Here is a 21,877-nt window from a genome sequence, read left to right on the forward strand (position 1 = left end):
CTTTCGTCCTGAGGAGCTTTGGGGCTGGCAAATTCAGTGGACAAGTCTCCATAGGTCAAGGAGAATCAAGCTTTCCCCTTTACTTAAGTCAAACATCACAGGGAAAGTATGAAGCGTGGCTGTACCCTGTTGGGTGGGGATCAGAGCTCAGGCAGAGAACATCTCCCAAAATGCAAACTGAACCAGTGGAGACACCCAGATGATTTCAGGAGACATACAGCTGAACTTGTTTTTTTCAAATTTAATAATCTCGTATTTGTTGAAAAGATATAATTAGCATATCAAATCTATGATTTCATAGATATTCTTTAATAAAAGAATATTTGAATAAATATTTTTATTCAAATGTTGTTGCATTTGAATAGAAATAAGTTGATTTAAAGGAAAATATTATGTAAAGAATGATACAGCATATGGCCAGATGGTGTGCTGGGGGTGCTCCAAGCTCAGGAAGCCTAAGGGACAGAGAAAAAGCTTCTTCTGGGAGGTGGGGATGAAGGTGAGGAGATGCCTATTCTATGGATCAGATCTGCTGGCAGTGGCCTCAGGAAGTAACAGAATTATTTACAAAACTGTGTTACTGTACAAAAACCTTAGTTTGAAAGGCAGAATGCAAATGCAGTGTTTTCTCATGTTATTGTTCCTTCACTGGAATGAAGAAATATGCTGCTGCATGTCAAGTCACACAACTAGCTTTTCAGCCTTAAGCACCACTTTTCATAATGGCCGTGGGGTTTTACACCCTTTCCCAAGACTGGCAGATACAAAGGACCCAAATATGAATCTGCTTTTTAATTTTTTCTGCAAGGCACAACACTTTACGAAAAGAAAAACACTTCAAAGGCAATCCTTTTCTTGCATACATTTCAGGGCTCCATTTGCAATCCATATTCATCTTATCCAATTACATGATCAAAGCAGAAGTGTTTGGCCTACTATAGTGGTTTAAAAACATCCAAGGAAAAACTAGGAACATTTAAAATTGCCTTTTTTTATGCCATACATCTTCCTGTAGGAGAATTGGAATCCACTCTCCCCCCCCACCTTCTCTCTGAACTAGTTTCCAGACACAAAAAGTCAGATGAGAGACCTGCTCTAATCATTCAAGCCATAAAAGATTCATTACGTCTCTGTAAAAATCCAATCTAATCTCAAATAGTGTGCCTAGTGTACTTTTTGCTCTCTATAATGCTGCAAAGTCCCTTCCAGAACCCTCTGAAAAACTCTTGATTTTGTCTGATTAGTTTTAAAGACCTCTTATTAAAATTCAAACTGCAAAAGAAAAAATCTGAAATGTTACTTCATTAGGTACCCCAAACTACTGGTTCTAGCCTATGCAGTTCACATTTCCTAAAATAAGACACACCTTGTCCTTCATAGTAACACTCTGAGATTTGAGGTCCCGGCTAAAAAATAAAAGTGCAAATATGACATCCTTAAAAATATTTACGTGAACACACTGCCTATTGGTGAATTAATTTTTCTCTATGGAAGTAAATCTGTTGGCAGCCACCAGAATGGGATATGAAAGATGACCTCAGCAGCTGTCACCATTTGTTTTGCTGGGAAAATAAGGGTTTTGTGTCTCCCCAGGGGTTAATTCTGTGATACTCTCTTCTGGGCTCTGTCTCTGAAGGGTTACACTGGAGAGGAGAAACGCTTTGTGGTTTATGACAAGATCACAGCAGAATATTTTGTACATGGTGTGATTTGTATCAGCCATTTGTGCACAGGCCATAAAAGTGCACTTTTTATCAGGAACATTTGTGAATATATAACAGCACTGAAGACATATGGCCACTAAATAATTCACAGTTATCTATCTACTCAGCATATTCCTTACACACCTACCATGTTTTAATGCCTAGTTTGCTCAGAAACAATATTCTTTATGACCCTTCCAGTATAAAAATGTTTACTGACTGGCAGAAATATATGGCTATTGTGGGATGGGTCTGTACAGAATGGGAAAGCTTTTTGCTTTCTACAACTCTCCCTGTCCTCATCTGTTTTCCCTGAACTCTTCCAACCAGCACCTAACCTTATAAAAGAAGGCGCCCTTCCCAAAAGTGGGTGTTAAATCCCGACTTCTGGTACTTGGGCTATGAAATGGAAGTCTCCGACTAACCTTCACCCTCTTCTCTTTTCAGTTCTATATCCATGTACAGTCCCAAGGAAAATCCAAATGCATTTGACGCTGCGGCATTCTTCCAGTCCGTGGGGAATTTCCTGGGAATCTTCGCCGGCTCATTTGCAATGGGGTCTGCATATGCTGTTGTCACGGCACTAATATCCTTTGTCTGTGTGGAAAGCTGGGAACTTTTAAGAGCAGTTAATGTCTTTGGCATGTTTCTGAAAATGGACAACCTCCATGCCTGGAAATGGCTAGGTAGTTGGTTCAAGCATGACACAATGCCACTGGGGCCATCTAAGTCATGCTTGAGGCACAGGTTGGTACCAGGGGCAGAGGGGCTCAGGCTCTTTTCTTGTCCAAGGCCAGTTCTAGCACTACTGATAAAGTCTGATCCTAGGGTATCAACTATCTTAAAAAATTACCACCTCTGAAAATAGGTGGGCAGGGAGCACCAGGATTGGCTGTATTAGGGTCAAGAGGAACGAACAACTGAAGATTCAAGGTCAAGAACAAGACAGGATTGGCTGGAAGTGATAAACTAGGTATTCTCTGCCTCCTTTTCAAGCTTGCATCAATCACCAGCTCAGTGTGGGCCAAGCCAAAGATCACTGAGGGTTTAAACAAGTATCCATAGATATTTTATGGAAGAGGACCTGAAAGCAAGACAGAAATGATGTTTGTCATATCTTGACAATTGTGTCGTCTCAGTCCTTCTTTTGCAGCATAGAGGTGGGGGATGGGTGGAGTTCCTAGAGGATTGGAGCCAGGGAATGAAGCTGGTCCGGTGGGGTGTTCACTTAGGGCAGTTGGATAGGGCAAAGAGAAGTCAGAGTTGAGGAGGACAGCCAGAAGGCCAATGTCAAGTGTGAGAGTTTAACGAAGACCACAGAGAAGAGGCAGAACAAAGGATAAAAAAACTAAAGACCTTGAGGAAAAGTAGGAAGAAAGTACAAGAGGAGCCTGGGCACCAGGCAAAGAAAAAAAAAAACATGTTGAAGTATTTATCCACGAGGACTGGCCCAGTGATTCACTAAGCAGCTGCTAAAAGTCTAGGATCTACTAAGGGTTTCTAAGATGTCACAATATGAATAAAACATGGACCCTGCCTTCAACTAGTGACAAACTTGGAAAGACAAGCTCTGCATAAAAGCTAGCTAGAAAGTAAGTGCCAAAGCCACAGCCAACTTATTAGGACTATAAAGATTGAAATGAGGATGAAGACACTGAGTCTGAAATAGTCCAATAGACTCTTTGCCAAACTTATGATGCTGGAAAATAATTTGAGAAGCAGTATTTATATACAGAGTTGGACTTGGGCTTGGCCTGAAAGATGGGTAGAATATAGGCAAAAGCTACATGATAAGTGATTCAAGAAAAGACCAGCACTCATTAAGAAGGGGGGATGGGACTGAGGTGGCACGTGGCAGATGTGCATGATTGGACCACGGGTTTGGGCGGGTTAGCAATGGGAGATGAGGGACACCAGTGGGGTGGAGTGAGCTTGCGGAGAATCTGGGAGTGTTACTCACAGGAGTTTCTGCTCAGGTGAGTGACACACTGACAGTCTTGTTTTTAAAACATAAACAAGGAACTGGTATGTAGTACGAATCATGAGAGGAGGATTAAAACCAAAGGAAACTGTGATAAACTGTGGAGGAAGCATCAGGAAGGAGACGAATGTTTTGAATAATCTCTATAATTTAATGGTTGGCTGGTGATGAGAGATAAAAAAAGAGTTGAGAATCAAAATCCACTCCAAAGATTTTTCCTGGACACCCTGGAGAATGTCAACTGCATTGACAGAAATAAAGTGAGTCAGAAAAGGTAGGGCCGATTTCTAACAAAATTAATGATAGTTAATTTACCCAGTACTTATGATATGTTAGGACACCTATATTTGTTTTACACGCAATGCCTTATTTGACCTTCACAAAAATCGTATCACACAGATACTATTTTTATGGGACACTGAAACTTAGAGTTAGCTAAAGCCCAAGGTCGTGCAGCTGGTATGTAGAGCCAAGATTCAAACCCAGGGAGTGAAACCAAGAGACAGACCACGCTCCTGAGCACTACTTTCTGTTGCCTCTTAGTTATTAAGTGGGATTATGATGGAGGTCACATGTTGTTTAGAGTAGAGTAATAGTAATGATGGTAACATTTAGTGAATGTCGGCATGTGCCAGGGCCTTCATATGTATTTCCTCATTTAAATCAACCCCGTAAGACAGGCTATTATTAGCCTCACTTTGCACATGAGGAAACTGAGTATCAAGGAGCTTAAGTAGATCACTCTGGGTCACATATCAGTAATAATGAACATGATAATAATAATAATATCATCTCACATTTGTTGAAAACATTACCATGTGCCAGCCATTGTCCTTAGCATTTTGCATGGATTATCTCAGATAGCTCTAATGACAACCCTGGGAGGGAGATACTGTTATCTTCCCAAGATTACAGCTAAAGAAACGGGCACATAAAGGTTAAACAACTTGTCTGAGACTATACAGCCAGGACATGATAGGGCCAGGGGTAAACCCAGGCTTTGTGGCCCCGAGCCTGTGGGAGGCGGGAGAACTGAAGCGGGAAGTCTCCTCTGCCTGATGTGAAGGGAGTGTACGGGTACATGAGTCAATGAGTTAATGAGGGAAAGGAACAATTCCTGGAGGTTGAAAGTCTGCCATGAAATTGGATCAGTTCTGGACAAAATGGAAGAGACGGGGCTCAGTCACGGTGGCAGGATGGATCCGGCGGCCCCTGATGGCTGCGGCTGTCACCAACTCAGGCTGCACAGGAGACAGGTGCACAGTCGTTCCCTCCACCACAATAACCTCCGTGCTTCAAGCGAGGTGCATGGCCCAGAGCTGACATACTTTAGGGAGGAGGTTGAATGAGAAGAATGACCTGTGCCCACCTGAGGTCCTCTTACTCACATTGACCTAAGCCTTCTCCACAACAAACCAGGGGAGGGAAGTCAGAGGAACAAGCCTCGCTGGAAACAAAGCCAGCCCTCCCTGTAACACGAGGAGGTGCTGAAAAAGGGTCACAGGGCAGCCCGTGTTTTCCTCCAGATAAAGAATTGCTTCCAGATCCTACTGAATTTATTTCCAGGAAAGACATTTTACAAAACAAAGTAATTTAAATCACACTAATAGAAAAACTTATGTACCCCTTGTTGCATACCCGGCACTCTTCTGAGTGCTTAACATATAGTAGTAACTGGTTTATACACCTAGAAGGTAAGTTGAATTATTACCCGCATTTTTACACAGGGAATCCAAGGCACAGAGTGGCCAAGAGGCGTGTCCATACTGACACAGTGAATTGGAACCCAGGTGGAGTTGCCTTCCAGAGGCCACTCTCCCAGCCGTGACATTATTCTGCCTCTTCTTGGCATTTTGGGCTTTCTAATACTTTACAAAATATTTTTAATATACTTCATCTCATTGTACTCTCCATGCTTGTTTGAGTAGGTATTGTTCTACTCTGCAATTCATACAGGATAGAAATGAGGCTCAGAGAGGTAAACATATTGCTCTGAAATCACAGAGCCGGTGACTGGCAGAGCCAAGACTTGGACCTGGATCTTTCACCCCAAGGATCATGCTTTTTGCTTCCCTGCCCTGCTGTTAAAAACCTCTTGATGTAGAATCTTCTTTATAATTTTTTTTCCTATAAGCATAAAAATGCAACATTTCGTCTTCTTATGTGTCAGAGTATTTTTGCCTAACTGTGGACACAATTGCACTGCAGCCCTTTCCCATCTATCACAGACTCCTAATCACCTCTCCGTAGCCCGTTCTCTGCATGACTGGGATCGCTGTGCCTTTGTTCTATTTGCAATTTGTAGACTATTGACCAAGTGTCGTCCTGGCCAGAATGAACCATTGCCTGCCAGAGGGCTTCTTGCTTGACCTAGAAATAATGCACGTTTTCCTCCATCCTGCTTACACCAAGAGGGCAAGGGCGGCTTCCCTATCACTGAATGCAAATGCTCAGCAGGGTCCTGTTTCCACCCCTAAGAGACAGGAGTGTTCAAGGTGATCTGTGCACAGACCAGCTCTCCCCAGGGAGCTGTGACCTCCTTTGGTGCTGACACACTTGCAGCATCTCACCCACCCACACTCTCCATGGCTTTGTTTTCCTGGATTGGCTACAGTGTCCTGAGGGGCACACCCCAACGCCCAATTCCAGAGGTTTTATACCCACTGTTAGCTCATTTTAACCTCTTGGCAAGATACCTTTTGTATCTGAACAGAGGTTTGTATTTTCACCAGGTGCTCAGCCCCCACTGAAGCATGGAAGTCGGGCTGAGTAATCCCAGCGAGAGTTCCAGTACCCCAGGCAGGTCCGAAGGCAGTCGTCTTATTGGAACACCATCACAACCACATCAGTTTTTCTCATCCAAGAAGGAGATGTGGCTGTAAAAGCAGTTGTTTCCTTAACGCGTCTTCGTCACTTGACCAAATTCACCAAACTGTGCGAGTTCCCTATGCTGGAAACGGGCCTGTTTTTCCTGCTGTCTTGGAGCGCCTTCCTGTCGGCGGAGGCCGCCAGCCTAACAGGTCAGTGCTTCCAGGGCGCAGCAAACTTCTACGTGGATGTGTGCGCGCCCTACCACGTACCCCTCCCAGCCCCAGCAGTGGGTCAGTGGAGTCCTTACACAGCTCTGTGTCACAGTCAGCCCCGCCTGGGTGGGTACTCTGAGGAGAAAAACTAATAATTCATCCATTTTGTACACAACAGCTTAATTGAAAGTCTCCAGAATACCGTTTCCTCTTCTCTCCTGGCTGGTGGGGGAGGAGAGTGTTGAAATCTACAAGTGACTGACAGAGGTGATGGATGACTTTACAAATGAAGTCTCTACTCAGAGTGGGAAGGGATGTACAGCTGCCTTGTAGAAAAGCGTGCTGCTTTTCCTTTGGCTGTTAACAGAAGTCCCCACGTGAGCAACCTCTCTGGGCTGCACGTTTCCACACACGCCAGCGTTTAAAATCTTTGATTCCACCGTCTGGCAGGCCAGAAAACAAGGAGCTAATGTGGCGGCTCCACAGCTTAACTTGTCTTACCACAGAGCGTCTATATACAGAGTCGTCTGAGGTGGAACTGTTGACAGAGAAAGGGGACGTCCCTAAGGTCCCCAGAGCCATGGATCCTGTGATCTGGATTCAGCAATTAGATTGCGTTTCAGCAACACGGAGGGTTTGCGCTTGGGTAGCTGCCACGATTGGGTGCTTTTTCCTGTAGAAGAATCACTGTGGCTCGGGGCGAAATGTCAAAGCTATTTCTCTCCTCTGGCCTGTTTCCTGAGTCTCCCAGGATTCAGTCCTCGATCCCTTATGCTCACTACTTCTTACCTGACATTCAAGTGGTGAGAGTCTCCCCTGAAGTGCTAACTGGTAACCAGGTCTGCCTCCCTAGGGGTAGTTGCATTTTAATAGATGGTACTTTAAATCTGAATAATAATAAAACAGGACCTATCTTGAAGGTGTAGTACCAGCCAGGTGCTGGCTCACTGCCTTCCATGAATGTTCTCATTAATTTACAGAAAGACCCAAAGTTGGAAAGTATACCTAGTTTACTCAACCAACAGTAAGTGGGATAGTTAGGATTCGAAATTAGGACATTTGATTCCAGAGCCTGGGCTGCTGAGCACCAAGCTTTGCTACCTTGAACGAAACTGCAAGGGTGAAATATCAGGCGGGGCCCCAACAGTAGGAAGGTATCTGGGGCCCTGGGACACTGTGTGGTCCACTTGCTCCTAAGCTGGTTCTGCTGTCCTATGAGCATGAACTCCTTGGCAAATCTTTTGTAATGATCACCTGTTGCTCTGGGCAGCTGACCCAACTTACTGCAGAGCCTGGGGGACCAAGCTGTTCCCTCAGACTTTGAGGGTGTCTGTTGCTGATACAGAAAGCCACTCTGCTAGTTCTTATAACACTGTGATCGAGATTTCATTGCCGGAGTCCATGCGACTGGGCCCTGTGTCCAGGTCGTTCCAGCACACGTCTGTTATGTTAGGGCCTTACTTGTTAGGGAGGTTGCTGAAGAGCTTACGCATTCCAGAGAAAAAGAACACTGGTGTTCCGAAGTGAAATAATGGAGGTAAACAATTTATATCTATCATTCAAAAAAAATGTGATTTCCTTTTCTCCACATTCTATACACTTTTAATCACTTGATGTGTTGTAAAATGATGTAATGTTAATAATAAGAATACATATTTGACCTTCCAGAAAGGAAAAGAAGTATCTTAACTTACCTGATATTCTTTAGTCTACTATTGAACGTTGTAATAAACACACACACACACACACACACACACACGCACACATTGCCTAAGAATTGTTCGTTTCTGTGTGTGAAAATTGTCATTTATTTCCTTGTCCATTTCAGCAAGATCTTGTTTTATTAACTCCATTTATTATCTAAAGGTTACAATCCATGTATCAATTGCTAGTTTATCGGCACCTTGTTCTTTCACTACCCTTTTCAACTTGTTATCTTTACTGGACGCCATTCAGACGACCTCTAAGGAGCCAGCCTGATGGGATGGATGAGTGCAGGTGTGGGCCTCAGTAGCAGAAAGACCCAAATGTCTGGCCTCATATAAGGGCACACTCATTCCAGAGCAGTATCCTAGGGTGAGCAACAGCCAATAGACATCAGATACAAACCAAATTCTAGGTGTGAGCATTTTCTACTGCCAAAGACCTGCCTCTTCATCCAAATTACTTATGTGTTTGTTTGTTTGTTTGCTTATTATTTAATCCTTTCCTACTTCCAAATTGGATTTAAGACACTTATAACATTAGCCATGCATATCATGGGACCGTTTAGTTGAGGGTAAACACTCAAGTGGTTTGAGATATAATTTTTCTGCAAAATTAGGCATCAGTTCATTGCAGTGGTTTGGCAATAAATATAGCTTTGAGCTTTGTGGCAGGCAAAGCCAAAAGGGAGACATAATGAGTTATATAGGAATAATACAGCATTATAAAAGGAAGTCAAACTCATTTATAAAAATGGACAGACCTTTTTCTGGTACTAAAATTTTAGGGGAATTTGTCACATGCTTCCTTATACTATAAGGACCTTTCAACACCATAACGGACAGTGTATTTAATAATAGTTTCAGGGAAGATGGACTCATTCCTCATATCAACTTTCAATAAAATCTGAGGGTGTGGTATCAAATTCAATTCTCTAAGGGCATTTATGTAATGACAAAAATCCTTCTAGCTCTAATCCACAAGTAAGCTAATATAACACAAAGCTAAAATCTAAAACAACTTTTTAAAAAGTGCTTAAATAATGAATATATGACAATGAATGTACTGAACCAAATGGAATGAGCTATAACACAGTTTATGAGTAACTAGAGGTAACCAGCAGTTGTGAGGCCTTGTGTAGGTTCACTAACACACATTGTGTAGGAACTGGGGATAGAGTTGACAAGCAATGGTTTCTCAACAGAATTCCCCCAGTCCTGACATTTCCAAGTGGGTGCTCAAGGACACCCACAAAATGAGCAGGGATCTAGGCCTGCCACCCCAACTTTACTCCTTTCATTGGTTCCACAAATTGGATTTTCACATAAGATTTCATTTGTAAAAAGGATTTATGTTGCTTTAAACAAAGTACATCTGTTTTTAGGAATGTATTTTTACTTTTACTACCACAGTAATGCATAGACAATGTAAAAAATTTAGAAAATGCAGATTCATAGAACGAAATAAAATTAGAATTACCTGTATTCTTACTGCCTGATAATAACTGTTGTTAATATTGGTCTGAGTCCATCTAATTATATCCATATACATACTCTTGATTAAATATATACATGCATACATATATGTAATTATATTTTATTTTGAAGTAACTTTTTTCACTCAGCAATTTATAGTGAATGTTTTTCATGACATTAAATATTCTTCTGTATTATTATTTTTAATAGTGGCCTAGTATTATATCATATCAACTTGCCATAATTCATTATATCAACATTTTGTTTACAGTTTTCAACATTATTAATATAATTGCAATGGTAATCTTTATAGATTGATGATGGATTTCTATTTATAAAAGTGCTTAAAAATAAAATTGCTGGGTTAATGGGAAGGCTAAAAATGTAATGTCTTGGAATAATTCATCCAAATTATCCTCCAGAAAATGTGTACCCCTTTATGCTTTCACCAACAACATAAGAGTGGGTTCTTTCACTTACATCTTCACCACCCTTGTAGCGTGATACCTCCAGCTTTGTTCTTCTTTCTCAACATTGTCATGACTATTTGAAACTTTTATGGTTCCATATACATTTTAGGATTATTTGTTCTATTTCTGTGGAAAATGCTGCTGGTGTTTTCATAGGGATTGCATTGAATCTATAGATTGCTTTGGGTAGTATGGACATTTTAATGATATTAATTCTCCCTATCCATGAGCCAGTATCTGTTTCCATTTATTTGGATCTTCTTCATTTTATTTCTTCAATGTCTTATAATTTTCTGAGTACAGGTCTTTTACCTCCTTGGTTAAATGTATTCCTAGGTATCTTATTTATTTTCTAATGCAGTTGTAAATGGGAATGTTGTCTTAATTTCTCTTTCTGATTGTTAGTTACTGGTGTATAAAAATGCAGCTAATTTGTGAGTATTCATTTTGTATCCTACTATTTTACTGAATTCATTTATCAGTTCTAATAGTTTTTTGGTGGAATCTTTGGGGTTCTTTCAATATAGTATCATGTTATCTGCAAATAATGACAGTTTTACATCTTTGTTTCCTATTTGGATGCCTTTTATTTCTATTTCTTGTCTGATTCCTGTGGCAAGGACTTCCAATACTATGTATATTAAAAATGGTGAAAGTGGACATTCTTGTCTAGTTCCTGATCTTAAGGAGAACACTTTTAGCTTTTCCCCATTGACTATGATGTTAGCAATGGGTTTGTGATATATAGCCTTTACTATATTGAGATATGTTCTCAATATTCCCACTTTGCTGAGAGTTTTATCATAAGAGGACACTGGATTTTGTCAAATCATTTTTCTGCATCTATTGATAAGACCATATGATTTTTATTTTTCATTTTGTTTATGTGCTGTATCATCCTAATTAATTTGTGGATATTGAGCCAACCTTGCATACCAGTAATGAATCCCACTTGATCATGTGTCGCCATGCAGCAGCCTACCCGTCTGTCCCCTTGTACTTGCCCCCAAAGAAAGGAGAGTCTGTGAGACGGATCCTTTCAGGCACTTTGCTAAACCTTTGTGTTTGCACCTCATGTCTCCCTGTTTGGCCCCAAAAAGATGGCTGGTCAGCCAATGACGAGTAAGATTCCTCAGGGAGGGACAACTCAAGTCCGCACAGTCGAATGGGGACCAACAGGAGAACCCATGAGGTTCATAGAGGTGGGCACAGCCCCCCACCTTCCCAGGCTAAGAAAAGCCTCTGCCTCTGTGGTTGCATTCCTTCCCAAAACCTGCAAGGGAAGAGATTCAATGATGTGCTCTCCATCTATTCATATGCATATAGGTTTTGTCAGTTGGGGAAGTTGAGACTTATGGTGCAGCTGCCTGCAGGCAAGGGTGATTGGCTTGAATCAGTTTCCTATTATGGTGTATGGAATTCACAGATCTTGAGATTGACAAGCTTTATCTCCTTTGTTTCCCCACCTAACTAATAAAAGCTGATGCTAGGCCAGATTAGGCACCAGAGCCCAGACCTTGAGGCTGCCAGTCCATTGGCCCTCACACTTAAGCTCTATTCATGGCTACTGTCTTTTCTTAACCTTGCGCTGCCCTCCTCGCTCCCCACAACCCTCGTCATCCTGGACGCAACAATCATGGTGTATGATCTTTTTCACATATTGCTGAATTCAGTTTGCTAATATTTTGTTGAGGATTTTTGTATCTGTGTTTATCAGGGATATTGGCCTATAGTTTTTTTCTTTGTAATATTTTTGCATGTTTTTTTAAATCAGGGCAATAGTGGACTCGTAAATGAGCTTAGGAGCCTTCCATCCTCTTGAAATTTTTGGAATAGTTTGAAAAGAATAGGTGTTAATTCTTCTTTGAATGGTTGGTAAAATTTATTTTTGAAGCCATCTGGCCCAGGACTTTTGTTTGTTGGGAGATTTTTGATTACTGCTCCAATTTCATTAGTAGTTATTGGTCTGTTTCAATTTCCTGTTTCTTCTTGATTCAGATGATAGTATGTTTCTAGGAACTTATGAATTTCTCCCAGGTTGTCTAATTTGTTGACATATAATTGTTTGTAGTACTTTCTTATAATTCTTTGCGTTCCTGTGGTGTCAGTTGTCACTTCTCCTCCTTCATTTCTGATTTTATTTATTTGGGTTCTTTCTTTTTTTCTTGATGAGTCTGGATAAAGGTTTGTCAATTTTGTTTATCTTTCAAAGAACCAGCTCTTGCTTTCATTGATCTTTTGTTTTGTTTTGTTTGTTTGTTTGTTTGTTTTAGACTCTATCTCCACTCTGATATTTATTATTTCATTCCTTGTACTTATTTTGGGCTTTGTTTGATGTTCTTTTTCTAGTTCCTTTAAGTGTAAAGTTAGATTGTTTACTTAAGATTTACTTGCTGTTTTGAGATAGGCCTGTATTGCTCTAAATTTTCCTCTTAGAACTGCTTTTGCTGTGTCGCATGGATTTTGGGTCATTGTGTATTCATTTTCATTTGTCTCAAGTATCCTTCAATTTCTTTCTTGATCTTATTGTTTAGTTGCGTATTATTTAGCCTCCATGTGTTGTATGTGTTTGGGGGGCTTTCTTGTAGTAACTGATTTCTAGTTTTATACCATTATAGTTGGATAAGATACGTGGTGTGATTTCAGTCTTCTTCAGTTTATTGAGACTTGTTTTATGACCTATGATTTGGTTTATCTTGGAAAACGTTCCATGTGCACTTGAGAAGAATGTATGTTCTGCTACACTGTGGTGGAATGCTCTAAAAATATTAATTAAATCTATCTGATCTGGTATGTCATTAAGTCTACTGCGTCCTTGTTGATTTTCTGTCTGGAAGATCTATCCACTGGTGTGAATGGGGTGTTAAAGTCCCCTACTATGACTGTGTTACTCTCAATTTATCATTTTATCAGTTAATTTTTGCTTTTTATATTTAGGTGCTCCTATGTTGGGTGTGTAGATGTTTTTTGGGGTTATATCCTCTTGTTGGACTGATCCATTTATCATTATATAATGTCCATCTTTGTCTCTTACTACAGTCTTTGTTTTAAAGTCTATTTTGTCTGATACAGTATTTCTACCCCAGCCTTTTTTTTTCCATTCACATGAAACATATTTTTCCATCCCTTTACTTGCAGTCTATGCGTGTCTTTTGATCTGATATGGGTCTCTTGTAGACAGCACATGTATGGGTTTTGTTTTCTTATCCATTCAGCTACCCCATGTCTTTTGATTGGAGCATTTAATCCATTTACATTTAAAGTGATTATTGACAGGTACATAGTTATTGCTATTTTATTATTCATATTTATGAGGGTTTTTTGTTGTTGTTGTTGTTGTTTCTCCTTTCTTCTTCTTAAGAAGTCTCTTTAACATTTATTGTATTGCTGGCTTGGTGGTAATGAATTCTTTTAGCTTTTTCTTGTCTGGGAAACTCTTAATCTCTTCTTCAATTTTAAATCATAGCCTTGCTAGGTAGAGTAGTCTTGGTTGTAGGCCCTTGCTTTTCATGACTTTGAATATTTCCTGCCACTCCCTTCTATTCTGGAAAATTTCTGTTGTGAAATCAGCTGACTGTTTTGTGGGAACTCCCTTATAAGTTACTAGTTGCCTTTCTGTTGCTACTTTTAAGAGTCTCTCTTGGTCTTTAACCTTTGGCATTTTAATTATGATGTGTCTTGATGTGGCCCTCTTTGGGTTCATCTTATTTGTGACTCTGCATTTCTTGGGCTGGTATGTTTAATGTTTTCATCAGGTTAGGGAAGTTTTCAGTCATCATTTCTTTAAATAGGGTCTTGATCCCTTGCTTCCTCTCTTCTCTTCCTGATTCTTCTGTGATGCAAATGTTGGTACACTTGATGTTGTCCCTTAAACTATCTTTATTTTTTCTTTATTCCTTTTTCTTTTTGTTGTTTTGGTTGGGTGTTTTGTACTACCTTATCTTCCAAATCGCTGATTTGATCCTCTGCATAGTCTAGGCTGCTGGTGATTCCTTCTACTGTATTCTTCATTTCAGTTATTGTATTATTTACTTCTGACTTTTTCATTTATGGTTTCGATGTCCTTCTTTGTGCTTACTATCTCTTTGTTGAAGTTTCTCACTACATTTCTTAAGCATTTTTATAACCAGTGTTTTGAACTCTGTGTCTGGTAGGTTGGTTTTCTCTATTTCATTTAGTTCTTTTTCTGGAGTTTTCTTCTGTGCTTTTATTTGGGACATGTTTCTTTGTTTCCTCATTTTGTCTTCTTTTCTGTGTTCATTTCTATGCATTCGGTAGGTCTTCTACCTCTCTCAGTCTTTGCAGTAGATGTCTTATGTGGCTTAGTGGCACAGTCACCCTAATCACCTGTACCACGTACTCCAGGAGTCTCCCTTGTGTTTGTTGTGTGTGTCCTATGTCAGTGGTGGGATTGACTCTCAGTCTGACTGGCTGTAAGTATTGGCTAGAGTGTATGTGCTGCCGTGTGGGGACTGACTCCTCAGGGGGGGGGGATTTGCCCCAGTGGGCTTCTCTGCCTGTTGAGACCATGCTTTGGGTGTGCTGCTTGTAGGATAATTGGGTGGTGCTCTGGTGTGGTCTGAAGCTTTCTTTCAGGTGTGTTGTTTTGGTGCCTCTTGGGAGGGGCTTCCATGCAGGCCAAATTTGGCTATTGCCTGTGACCTGCCCTATGTTCCCTGGTAGGAGCTACAAAGCTATATGTGGTTGGTCACTGCCTGTGCTGGATGTAGAGGCATGTGGAGGTAGCCTTGCTGAGAATTGTGGCTGGCTTTCACTAGTATCAGGTTTGAGTCAGCTTGGCAAAAGACCCAGGGCACCCCTAGGCCTGTTGCCATCTGCTGGATGCCTATAAGATGCAGCCACTGAAAGTGCTTTCTTAGGTGAGCAGGGCTGGGCTGGTTGCCCTTGTGCTAAAAGTGTCTCTGGTGGTGCTGGATGAGTTGGGTAGTGTGGGGTCTCAGGGAATCACTGGGGTGGGGGTGGGTGATGTTCACAAGGATAATGCAGATTCAGTTCTTGAACTAGTGCTGAACCTGTGGACTCTCAACAAAATGTCCAGAGAACACCAAGGCCAGCTACCACTTGCCTTGGCTTCGCAGATCCCCAAAAATTGTCTAAGAAAGGCTGCAGCATGAATTGGGGCTGTTTTCCCACCATCAAAAGTGTCCCAGGTGGTTGCATAAGCTGCTGTAGGTTGTTTGTTGTTGGAAGAGCCTCCTCCAGTGTGTGGGGCAGGGCTGGTTGCCCAGGAGCTGAGAGCGCCTCCAGCAATGTTGCATGAGTTGGGTAGGGCCAGGGCCCAGGGAGTCACTGGGGTGAGGTGTGTGGAGTTCACCAGGCCAATGTGGTTTTAGATTTGGCCCTGTGGGGGAGGGTTCAACACAGGAAAGTTGACACACACCTGTAGGCTCCACATGAACTGGGCTCCACACAGGGATAATGGAGGCTATCCCGCTAGCCCTCACCCTGAAGCTACACACACAGTCTTACCCTGTATGTCTCTGGTGCCTCTCAAGTTCCTCCCCATCTGCTGGAGCCCAGGGTGAGTGCCTGCAAGAGAGTGAGTCTTTGTGTGGGCCCTTTAAGAGGATGTCTGGGTTTCCAGCTTCCTTCTGTCTCACCTGAATGGGTGGAATCCTTGCTAATTTTCATAGCCAGAAGTTACGGGGAATCCTCTTCCCAGCCCTGGATCCCTGGGCTGGGGAGTCAGGTGTGGGGCTGGAAACCCTCACTCCTCAGGGGGGACCTCCACTGCCAAACTATCCCTCCCAATGTTTAACCACTCCCTGTGGGCGTGGGGTCAACCTATTTCACATCTCCACCCCTCCTACCAGTCCGACATGGTGTCTGATTTATACCCTTAGTTACAGGGGTTCTGTTCAGCTAGTCTTCCGATGGTTCTTGAGGTTGATTGTTCTATAATTTAGTTGTAATTTTAATGTGATCATGGGAGGCAGCAGGCACAGCATTAACCTATTCTACCATCTTAGAATCCTCTTGAAATTTGTTTGAATATGAAGTGCAGGATTTGATTTTCTTCCTTGGTGGTTATTCATGCATCCTAATGCCCTTCAACCTTAAACTTTGGATTTATAATATAAAGCCCATATGTGGAGGTACATATATGTGTATGTATGTTCTGGTTTCTATTTTTCCACTGAGATTTTGGTCTTCCCTGTTTTTATCATTTCATTTTCTCAGCTCATTTTAATATCTAGTAGATCATTCCCTCACACCCCTGCCCCATGTTCAAGAGTTTCTATGCTATATTTACATATAGAGAGTGCCACAAAAATGTATACACATTTTACGAAAGGAAAAAACTGTATTAAAATTATAATATTCAATATGTTCTGGTAACAAAAGATGAATACAAGTCATGTGTATACTTTTTTTGGTATCCCTGGTATTTATTATTCCAGATGGAGTTGAAAATAACTCTGTTTTGTTTCAAGCAAAAAATAACTTTGGGATTATAATTGGGGTTTCATTAAATTTTTAGACTAGTTTGAGGAGAAGTGGTGTTTCTACAATGTTGAATATTCCCACCCAGGAATGTGTTATGTCCCTCCATTTATTCAAGTTATCTTTTATGACCCTTAGTAAATTTTTATAGCTGTCTTCACATTTGATCTACAAATTCCTTATTAAGTACTTTTTAAGCTATCTCATATTTTGGGGTACTACGATGAATGGAATCTTTTCCCATTATAGCTTCTAACTGGCTGTTATTTGTTTATGTGCATCTAGACTTCACTACACTATTTGAGTTACACCTTATACTTCTAAAATATAGAACTAGAGCTGATGTGAAGAATTAGGATTGATAAGCAGAAGTTGTAGTAGACTACCGGGTCCATGAGGGCTATATGAGCACCAGCAGGGTGCCTGAAGTATCCTAGGCACTCAATAGCTCTTGAGAAATGGAATGAGTGATTTTAGCTCAACAAAAGGAAAAATTTCCAAGCTCTGCAATAACAGACTTTTTTATAAGGTAGCAAGTACCTGCCCTATGCTTGATAATATTCTTGCAGATTCTATATGTCACTGGTCCAGTACAGATTCATATGTCAATTAAAGGATATATCTTAAATTACATCAATCTGCAATTTAATTTCCCTAACTATTAAGTTAAAATAAAAACATGTAGACCTGAGGAAATAAGAGCCTAGTCTAGAAGAATATGGTGGACATATGTTGGTTTTTGCTATCCAGCACCCATCCTCACTTACACTGGTCATAGCATCCGGGTATTACTTAGGGAAATATGCCTCCCCTTTCAGAAGTTGGGAAAGTCCTTTGCTTTTATGGTAGAGAAAGAGGCAAGATACCATCTTGTCAGCCAAGGCATCCCACCTTCCCTGCCAATGAAAATAGGGACATCCAAAACGATATACCCACCAGACACTTGCCCTGGTATGTGAACCTGTAGGAGGGAGATAGAAGGATGTGTAACTGTTGGTACCTGTCCTTTCCAACAGCAAAGCCCTCTTATGACTATTTTTTTCATGCCATAGGTCCTTGGAGTTGTCTTTGTGCCTCCTTTCTGAAAGCTATCACACTTCCCTCCAATACATTCCTTTCTTATTCCAGTAGCCAGAATCAGTTTTTTGTGCTTGCAAACAAAGAAACCTCAATGCTACAAGGGAAGGAATAATTCACAAGGTATATCAACGAAAGATACTGCTTAACTTAGTGAGAGATCAGAAGGGAAGAGAGGCTCTAAGTCTTCACAGCCTTTAGGCTAGGCTACTTGGGGCCATCTTACGCCAGGTGCATACTGACAGACAAAAGGAATCAAGCCTTTAAAGACAGTTTGCACAGTGTTCATTATCCTTTTAAATTTGACTTCTTATGAGATTCATTCTGATCACTTCAGTGGTGGGGGGTGGGGGAGTTAGGGAACCTTGCTCATTACCACATCTTCTGCTTTCACTTTCAGTTGTTACTAATTTGATGATGATCATTTGATTTATTTTGATCATCTTTTACTTCAAAGGCTACATTTGCAGCCGCCTCATCTCCTGGAAATTGCACCTGCAAATGTTCAATAGTCACATAGAAGAACTTAGTTTTATGGAAACAAGTGGCTTTTAGACATGCAAATGAAGGTTGGTATTTCTATTACCCAGAAGTCTGATTCTCTGCTACTGGAAATATACAAGTACAGTTTAAGAATACTGTTCTTTGGGAAGACTGGGCAGAATGTCAAATGCAAGTGAGAAGTCTTTCTGGAGGTTAAGAATGTGTAGCTACAAATGGAATTTAGAGAGTCCCCACAAGCTGGGAGAGCACAGAAAGAGGAGAATGCATGTGGATGTGTGTGCTCTACTTAAATATCAGCCACTGAAGGTATGTCTCTGGGTTCTGGCTCTTCTGCTGACCTGCTGAGGGATTGGAATAAGTCGTCCTATTAATTGGCATCTCGATTTTCACTACTGCTAATGTAAAAAGGATTTTATTGTTTTATAATAGGTAGACATTATACATGTACGGAATGTGGTTTTTGAGGAAATGCATGACCCCAAGGGATTCTCTCTCTGAGGTGCCTGGTACACATGCATACCTAATTTCTGTTCGGGTAGAATTTTCCTTGTACAGAGGCCTATTTTCTAAAAGTCATTAGGTCACTGAGCCATTATTTTAAATTAAATATTGAAAATAACTCAGCAGTGTTATTTACAGCACAGTCTCTAATGGAATTAAATCCTGCTTTTCAGTTTATAAAGATAACCAAAAAAAGCACAGCTATATAGGTTGTTTGAAAATTCATTTTTATAATCTGTTTCCCAGCCGAGACTTTGGGGGTCAGGTTTTTGCCAGAAGCAAACTTGCAGGGACTGTCATTAAACACCCAAAGAGTAAGATTTTTAATGGCAACAATGACACCACATCTTATGATTCCCCTGCTTCCAGGCACTGCCGTAATAAAGGCAGCTTCCATTTTTAGATTCCTGGGGCATATTTTATGTCCATTGGAGGCAAAGAAGGGGGAGGGAAGACATTGGTATACCTCATTTTCTTACACAAAAAGTTAAACAATATAGCCCATGCTTTTTACTCAGCTTACAATGATTTCTATCTGAGAAAATAAGCATGTATTAATAAAAATCTGAGAGAGAAAAAAAATCCTGACTGCTATTGCTAGTGGGCTTTGTAGTATGATTCCAGAGAGTAAGAGACAGAAAAAACTTTAAACATAGACAGGTAAACACAAGTGATGCTCTGGCCCATTCATTAAGGAATTGACCGGGCTGAGAGAGAGGAGCAGTCAAGACCCACAGTGTCAAGCACAGCAGAAGCAGTTAACTCACCTCGATCCCATTCCCCAGGGGTGTTCTCCTGTTGGTCTCATGTGACAAGGGCCTGATTCCATTGTCATGATAAGAAAAAGCTGACACTGGGGAGCTCAGGCCCTGCTTATCCATCACGTCAGGTCTTACAAGGCTGTTGTCGAGTAAGTAGTGAGGAGAAGGAGAAGTCGGGAAAGTCCTTTGCTTTTATGGTAGAGAAGGAGGCAAGATTACCAGACGATGACTGCTACTGAACACGCTGAGACTTTACTTGATCTCAGCAAGTTGGCTCATTGCTTCTCTTCTCCATCATCCCTCAGCTTGGCAAATTTTTATCTGGAACTCTTCAGAAGGCTTTTAGCACAAAGGTGAATGTCCTCCATTTGGCTGACCACTGACACATTGCATGACTGGATGGGAAATATATTTCTAGATCTCAGTAAATAAAACAAATCACCAGGAGGGGACTTCGTCTGACTGATTTCTCAAAACAAATCAGGCCAGTTTGAGCTTCTAAGTGCATGTCGTTAGCTGACATCTCTTAGCTTAAAACTGTTCTTGCTTTCACATTGACAGGACCATCTGAATTGAACTTAATTAGCCAATAATTCATCAGCAGATGAGGTGCACTGAATGTTTCCCAAGCCAAAAATAAAACCTGGAGGCTCAAAATATTAGGCATTCAAGCTGTAATAACAGGCACCCGCAAATCCCAGGGGGATTAGTTAACCAACACACTGAAACAAGGGCAAACATGCAACAATTCCATTGCAATAAACACAGGTGTAAGTACATCTCCTCACATAAGAGCTCATTAACTCACACCTGCACTTGCTTGAATCAAATAGTCAAACAACCTAGCACATGTACCTTGAATTGTGGACAAATTTACCTCGCTTTCTTCACTTGTAAATGCTTTCAGTCTTCATTTACCATCTCCTGGTGGTAGAAGGCAGAGGGTAAAAAAGAAAGTTCTTTCCTTCTCAAGAACCCATATTCTGCATGGGCACGTAGAAAACTGTCAGAAGACAGATGGCACAAAGACACAACACACAAGTGAAGGAAAAAGAGGAGTCTAGGATGCTCCCCAGGTCCTGAGAGCAACTGAATCAATGATTCATTTCACCGAAATGGGGACTACTACAGTGAACGCATACCGGGGAGACACAAAAATGAGTTCATTCAAAAATCTTCTGGATTTTACACAAGTGGGGAACTCTACGTGAAAAAGTACAGTGGACAACTAGACAGGGGTATCTTGGGTGAGGTTACTAATTGGAGATTTAGGTAACATTGGTGCAAATTTATTAGCTGATTCTAAGAAAATGAAAACTGAAAAGAGGGGTCAGCCTGATGAACACCAACATTTGAGATGGAATGCCAGAGATTTAAGTGAAAAAGGATTTTTTTTCCTCTCCAGGCCTCAAGTTAATTAGCATAAATACTACTACATTATGAAAGAGATTTCTGTTTTAAATGGAAATTTATAAACCTTGCAACACAGACATGAAGTAACTCTTAAATAACTGCCTACACTTTGCATTGGAGAAACCAGAAATAAGAATATAGATCCGTGCTGCTTTTCTATATTGATGTTCTTATGATTAATCTGCCAATGTGGTGTTGCCAAATATGGTGAACTAGACAAGAATTGCACTCTTTGGAAACTTGGAATCTTTCACATTCCCTAAAGGAGTTTTCCGTTTCATTAAATCTTTGACTTCTCAGTTCCAGGCTCATGTTCAACGGTGGTGGTAGGAAACCTGTCAGAAATGTCTCTCTACTAGATCAAAAATAAATAAAAGTGTGGCATGGAAAAATAACCCATCAACCTTAAAACCCCTCTGAGTACTGTCTGAGAGCAAGACACATTTTTTTTTCTTTCTCGCTCGCTCTCTTTCTGCATTCTGATGATATAATCAATATTTCCTGTCCAAAAATGCAATATTCTCCAATCTTGGAAGCCCCGCAACTCTGTATTTAATGTCAAAGAAAATTATGCTCCGTGTGACAGATGTTTATTTTTCAGCTTCTGTATCTGAAGTCTCATCAACTTTTAATGAGAAAAGAAGTACTGAATAATGTTATCAATAACAGAGACTGTAGGTGACAGTAGTCTTGATAAGAAAATTTAAATATTAGAAGAAAATGGACTCTACCACTACTAAATCCAAATAAATATCTACTTATATGTGAGGATCAAAAACTAATTTCTCTCGTGTTCTCTT

The 21,877-nt window shown here is 40.8% G+C and overlaps 1 protein-coding gene across 2 annotated transcripts in view; it reads left to right on the forward strand.

Moving 5' to 3' along the window:
• SLC9A9 (solute carrier family 9 member A9) overlaps window positions 1-21,877 on the forward strand; it is a 570,416-nt gene that overhangs the window by 262,295 nt on the left and 286,244 nt on the right. For both annotated transcript variants that reach the window (XM_074334001.1, XM_074334003.1), the window contains exons 7-8: window positions 2,151-2,289; window positions 6,599-6,704. In XM_074334001.1, coding sequence (XP_074190102.1) covers window positions 2,151-2,289; window positions 6,599-6,704 — 245 coding nt within the window. The remainder of the gene's footprint in view (window positions 1-2,150; window positions 2,290-6,598; window positions 6,705-21,877) is intronic.

Source organism: Rhinolophus sinicus, linkage group LG01 (assembly GCF_036562045.2).
Source record: "Rhinolophus sinicus isolate RSC01 linkage group LG01, ASM3656204v1, whole genome shotgun sequence".
In the NCBI taxonomy this organism is placed as follows: domain Eukaryota; kingdom Metazoa; phylum Chordata; class Mammalia; order Chiroptera; family Rhinolophidae; genus Rhinolophus; species Rhinolophus sinicus.